The sequence below is a fragment of the Meleagris gallopavo genome, chromosome Z (genome assembly GCF_000146605.3).
Source record: "Meleagris gallopavo isolate NT-WF06-2002-E0010 breed Aviagen turkey brand Nicholas breeding stock chromosome Z, Turkey_5.1, whole genome shotgun sequence".
NCBI classification, from domain to species: Eukaryota; Metazoa; Chordata; class Aves; order Galliformes; family Phasianidae; genus Meleagris; species Meleagris gallopavo.
In genome coordinates this window covers 20,775,266-20,781,720 of record NC_015041.2, presented here as the reverse complement: position 1 = coordinate 20,781,720, position 6,455 = coordinate 20,775,266, and the positions used below count along the sequence as shown (strand labels likewise).

General features: G+C 36.2%; 1 protein-coding gene across 1 annotated transcript in view; it reads right to left on the bottom strand.

The window, feature by feature from the left end:
• Positions 1–73: 73 nt before the first annotated feature.
• The window catches only part of MTX3 (metaxin 3), a 9,702-nt gene continuing 3,320 nt past the window's right edge, over positions 74–6,455 (bottom strand). The window contains exons 4-9 of the mRNA XM_010725519.2: positions 5,190–5,282; positions 4,031–4,213; positions 3,819–3,895; positions 2,839–2,996; positions 2,337–2,425; positions 74–846 (exon numbers count right to left, since the gene is read on the bottom strand). Coding sequence (XP_010723821.1) covers positions 736–846; positions 2,337–2,425; positions 2,839–2,996; positions 3,819–3,895; positions 4,031–4,213; positions 5,190–5,282 — 711 coding nt within the window. The 3' untranslated portion in view covers positions 74–735. The remainder of the gene's footprint in view (positions 847–2,336; positions 2,426–2,838; positions 2,997–3,818; positions 3,896–4,030; positions 4,214–5,189; positions 5,283–6,455) is intronic.

Sequence of the window (6,455 nt, the reverse complement as noted above, 5' to 3'; positions counted from 1 at the left end):
AGCAGGGGGTTGAAACTAGATGATCTTTGTGGTCCTTTTCAACCCAGGCCATTCTATGATTCTATGAGTTATCTGTAAAATGTTAAACTCTCTGTCACTGTACTCTTCGTGGCACACAAGCTTTTCAACATTTTCTGTCAAAGTACAGCTCAACAAGCTTTCAAAAATGCAAACGCCCTTAAAACACAAACACAAGAGTGTTCATAAATGTACAATTAAGAGTGTATAACTTCCTGTCATTTTTTTTCACTTCTCATTTGCAAAGATGGGTAACACTTCCTTCTCTTTCAGTCTTTTCACCAATTCTACAACTAGACTTTGTAACTTTTGGAAAGATACAACAGTATACCCACTAACATACAATAACGTGATTACAGTAAATCAAAAGCCATAAACTAAAAGGTAAAACTTCTATAAATGCACTGGAATTCTGTAAAAATTGCATTTTAACTTTTGGTCAACATTCCTGCTAATGTCAAAGTCTGCTGTACAAAATCATGTTAATGTCTGCAGGAATGAGCCCCTTGTTTAATACTTGAGTTTTAACTTAGTGTATAGTAAGCCTGAACTACTAGTTTTCTTAAAAATAACAGACAGAACATTATAAAGCTGTGTTTCTTCCATACTGAAACCCATTCGTAGATTCTTCCCTTGTAAAACCACATTCATGAGAAAAATTGCTGTGATATTCAGATGAATTGAAGGCAAGCAAATGTGCGTGTGCAACAAAAGCTGTCAAGGTGACAAACGATTCAGTGGACTGCTTTCTTCTCCACCTGCAGCAAGCTTGAGCGTTGTTATCTTCCGAGGGGGGTGTTGAGGACTCTTACGAAGATTGTCATCCATCTGCAGAGAAATAATGAGAGCCGGATCTGGCAAATGGTAGAATGTAAGTTACATGATTAGTCTATTTGTCAGGACTCCTGTCAAGAATTCTGGTTTGTTGTTTTGTGGGTTGTTTTTCTTTTTTTAACCTTATTTTCTTTTAGCCTTTCTTATTTTACCTAAAACAATGTATTGGTTCCTTTCTTCTCCCAAAAATCTGCTTTTTTTTTTTTTTAAGTGTTGCTATTCACTCCATGAGCATATGACAAATTAAACATAAAGCAAACGGATACACTTCTGCTCTGCGCAATTCATTTTTTCAAGATTACCAAGGAAAGCAACACTGCTGCCTTCTTCTAAGAGGTCACAGTTTCAATTTTGTACAATAGCCAAACACTACTATGAAGCAGATCAAAAATCAAATTGCTAACATAAGTGGGTATTTTTGCATGCTCAGCACCTTATAGGAAGAAATCTTTTTTCAACTTTGAAATGATTTGGAGATACTAGATGAACTTAGATCAGCTAAGATTTCAGAAACTTTTTAATACAGAGATTATAGTATGATCTTTTCAAGTACAGGTTAAAATTATTCTCTGAATATAAACATTTTACATTTTTCATAGGATAGCAATCTAATACCCTGTGTGTACTGCAGTATCGAAAAAAGAAGAAAAGATTTATTACTACAGAATAAGCAGAATCACAGAAGACAACATAGGAGAAATCTCCAAAGGTTGTGTAGTCCATCCTACTTCCTCACAGTAGGATCAGCTTTGCCTAAACCATGGCTATAAATGTCTACTTAGCCTATTTTTTAAAACTTTCACAGCTGCACTTCAATACCACAAAGAGATATAATCAATACCAAATGCAACAGAAGCAGGACATAATTGATGATCCATCTGATATACTGATCTTTTTTAGAAAGCACATTCTGTCCTCCCAGTAAGTGTTTTCTTGCATCAGTAAACTAATTCTTCATAATTATTTTTAACATAAATTGCATAGCTCTTACAGGTGCTGAAGCACAGCCTTGGAAACACAAGAATAAAAGGCAGACACAGAAGCAGGAGAAGGAGGACTGTACATTAATGACTGCAAGAAATCAGCTGGGAGCAAGGAGACCTGAGTACTGATCTCAACGAGACCAATTTCAGAGTTTTGCTTATAAGTTTTCTTGCTGAGGTCTTGCAAGACCATTTCTAATTCTGAACAAAACATTTGCATCCCCCCTCGTGTATTAGATGTGCTTGTGGAAAGACAACCTTCTACTGTTTATATGTGCACTTGCAAGGGCACTGTTGATTGTAGTAAAAATATTTTACATGTAAGGCTTCATCAATTAATTTCTTTCAAAATAGGTAATTTTTTCCCTCATCTCTATACAAAGTACCTCAGTAGAAAAGAGATAAAATAAAACATTGATTGTACAGTTGCAGTTGTTAGAGCATTTGTGAACAAACAACCACAAAGAAGCAGGATAACAAAGAGACTGAAGCAAAAGTAACCTTTTCAATCAAGTTGGATTCCTTATTTACAAGCTGTGTGAGTTTCTGCAGATTAGCATCTGCTGTATCCTGTCCAGATGGAGAATGGCCTAGAGAGTGAAGGCAGAAAGATGAAGACTGAAAAGGTATTTACAAAAGCTTTTACATTCTTAAAAAGAAAGAAACAAATACTGGAAGAAAAATTCATGCAGTGTTTTTTATCTTAAGAAGAATTCAAGTGGAAAAGTCATTTTGTCAAAGAAATGGATACACTAAGCGTGAGCCATAGAACAGATACAAGTAGATTATGCCAAGGCATGACAACCTTTAAATCTGAGAATTAAACCTTGACTTTAATTTTCAATCCATTCTGCACAACTATGAAAGCTTCTCTACATCATTTCCCCACAGAACCTCCAGCACAAATTTATAAAATCTTATTATGCTTTAGTTCAAATGTAGAAACCACCACTACTTCAGATAGATTATACATGAGAAAAAGTGGAAGAGAAATAAAACTTACCTGTCACAGTTAACTTGAAATAGCAGGTTAAAATATCGTCACAGAACCGACACAGGTTGGTAAGCTCTTTTAAATGCTCTTGTAATTGTACTCTAGGGAAGCACACTTTATAAACTGGTGCAAGGAAACCAAACACAAAGGCATCCAAGGTAGTAGGTCTAAAAAGAATGGCAAAACAGAGCAAAGCCCAAGCATGACTGATGTAAGATATTACGACTTCCATGAATGTAACCAGTTTCTTATATCAGACAAAATTTAAGATAGAATCTTCTAAGATTTTCAGGCACTGTATTTATCAGATATAAAAAGACACTTTGAACAGACTATTGATTTCAGCACCTTTGAATTAGAGACATGCTGGTAAACCTGAAATAGTTGTTTTAGCATTAAAATCCAATCATGTATCATGCACACTGAGAAGCAATCCACTCTAGAATACATTTCTGGCATTACAAAAGCCAAGCAGACAAGATGCATGCCAGTGGAGCAGAACCCTTTCACATGAAGAGGTCTAACTTCACTGGCAAAGGGAACAGATTGTCCTTCTTGGGTGCTATCTTGGCAATATATGCTTCCTGTTCTATGCACACAAGAAAGAGCAGCCTTCTCAGATCTATGCCATCTTTCCAAGGAGCTAGTGATAACACCACAGGCTTCAGGTATTTTTTCTACAAGTGATCACAGGAGTGACATTCACTGGCTAGAAAATTCCCTTGCAGAACTCTAACTCATTAAGCATCCTACATGAGCTGATGTAGGCAGGATCTGCCACCCTATGAAAGATGCGATATAAAAGAGACTCTGGACTGATAGCTTCCAGAGATCGCTGAAAAAGCAGGGTGTGAATCATGAAACTACTGTACAGCACCTTCTAACATTTTAGCAGATTAAAAAAAACAAGTGCTAAGAATCACATGGCATCTGTTTATTAAAATAACAACAACAAACACCAACATTAAAATCTAAGAAAGCACACTCACGTATTTCCAAAGAAAAACTGAGATGTTCCCAATCTCTTTGACAGGAGATTTAGGCACTCCTTGGCATCCCTGTATATCTGATGAGACACAAAACTATTTATACCTAGCTGCAGCAAACAGTAGTATACACACTATCATATACCATTATCACAGTGCGCTAGCTTATTTCATGACAGCACCAACTTATAAATTCTTTACTACACAACATGTACCTGTGCTTCCACTTCAGTGAGACTGTAGAGAGGAGGGCCTCCTCTGGTCAGCAAGATCCTGTTGAGTGCTTCCCTGGACATCTTTCCAGGCAGATACAAACTTAGTGGGAAGGGAATCCTTGAGGCAAACCATGGTTTTGTTACACTGCAGTAATTTTCAGCCTCAACCCAAAAAGTGTGCAGCTATATCAACACAAACAAGAGTATGACTGAAATTTGAGTAAAAACATTAGACTTCTCTTAAAAGTATAATGTGTAAGATTTGTCACAGGAGAAAAGGGAATTATCGTATTTTAAAGCGCTTAGGCTCTGCACAGGATTATATTAATCCTTTGAGTTTACGAGTATATCGTTAAGGACACAGAGCTACCTTCAGCCTAAATAAAAAGATAATGCTTATGTACACATGCACAAAATTGCATAGTCATGCGTACACATGCATATACTGTACAAAGAAACTGTATTACAACATAAGTCGTAAATGTACAGGAGCAGGTTTGAAATTTTTTGAATTTTCGTTTGAAATTTTACATACAATCTAAAATGAAAATATGTTAGGAAATTATGAATTTGAAAGCCTTGTAGGATAACTGAAGAGGCTACTTGGTTAAAGCACCTTTTCCTGCATAAATTCAAGTCAAAGGCATTCAACAGATAAAGTGCTTGCAGATTGTTCTTATAGCTGTAAAGTACTTACACTAAATTGGTGAGGGCGTGTAGCCATGCGTTATTTACTGAACCAACAACCTAGTTGTGGGTATTTCAAAAGTTCCCACTTAACAGCTCAAAAGGCTTTCAGAGCTGTGCAACCCACATCAGCCATACAACACATTACTCCTTTTTCAAAAAGCACCATGAAACAAAGAATTGCCAGAATAAGCTGTTTGCAGGATACAGTTCCCAAAAAGCATCTGAGAAAAAACACATTCAGAGATGCCATTTTAAAAGTCTTCCTTAAATTCATTATTATTACTTCACACTTCCCACACACTTTTTTCTTTTTCGAAGTTGCTAGGCAGTCTTTTCAAAATTGGACTAAGAACGCAAATACATTCAAGCCAGGACTACGGCTGAGAAACTCCTCTGTCTCTCTCACACTGGGCACCTCTTACAATACTCGTAAAATTCCAGCCATTATAAAGAATTCACTAGTATTTACCAGGGCAGGAAGCAGTTTCTCTTCAAGTAGTGCAATATAAGCCAGTGTATCAGCTCCTTGTTTTGCGGACAATTCATAGTCAGCATTGTATCTCTGTGAATTTAAAAACAAAACAACAACAAGCAGCAAACAGTCACCAACCACGTCATACTATAAGTAGTGTTACACGGAACTTTCAGAAAGATGATCAACACAACCCTCAAAATAACCTCAAACTTAACAGCTACCAGGTTATTAAATATACAATATTTTTCTGGACAGAAGACATGCAGTTTCCACAGTTGTTCTCCTCCAGTTTTTCAGACTAGTTGTGTTACAACTCCTAACATTTCTCATTTCTACTTTCCCATTCTAAGTTCTTGGGGCTCTTTCACTGACAAAATAACTCTTGTGCCTACTTCCCACTGCTTTCCAAGCAGCTGTCCTGCAACACAGAGGCAATTTTTCAGTATACGGTGCTGAGGCACTTGCTCTGGCAATACCCCACCTGTACTTCTGAGGACACATCTATCATGTACGTTGTTGTAAGCATTAAAAAAATAAAAAATAAAAAATGAAAGTACTTCTGTCTTTTAATTACCATTTCATACATTTAAAAATTGAATGCTGACAATAAAGGGGATGAAATGTACGGCTAAATTAAAGTCGTTACGCTACCTAAGCTTCTAATTCAAACAATGAATCCTTTCAAGGTACACTGAAAGGGCTGGAATTTCACTAATTTAGAAACGGCAAAAATTGATGCTGATCTACCTCATTTTTAGGTATCTTAAAAGAATACATATTACTGGTACACTTTGGAGTTAAATAGAATGCTCTTTTTCCATCAATATGGAATCTTTGGTATTCAAATGGATAGGAAACTGCAGAATTTTAAAAACATTGTCTGAAATCTCAACCCAAATGCTCAGTTTTCAGATTCTATTTTTCTCCAGAGAAAGATTTAAAGTTTCACTAACATGCCTTTCATCAAACAGTTTTCTTAACTGGGCAGGAACAGAATTTCTAATGTAAAGACAAAAGAGTGGGCTGGAAGACCATCTTATAAATTGAAATGATGATGCCATGCTTTATTAGACATCTTTATATACTTGTGAAAAGAAGCAGCAGTATAGCTTTATTCTTTTTGCATAAAACATTGAGAGATCTACAAAAGACAAGCATGATTTGATTACACAGTAACATGATTGCATCAAGAAATGCCTACAGACGTTTTTATGCTACAGGCTACAGAAAAACTACTAGATTAAAAACACCACCATGTGT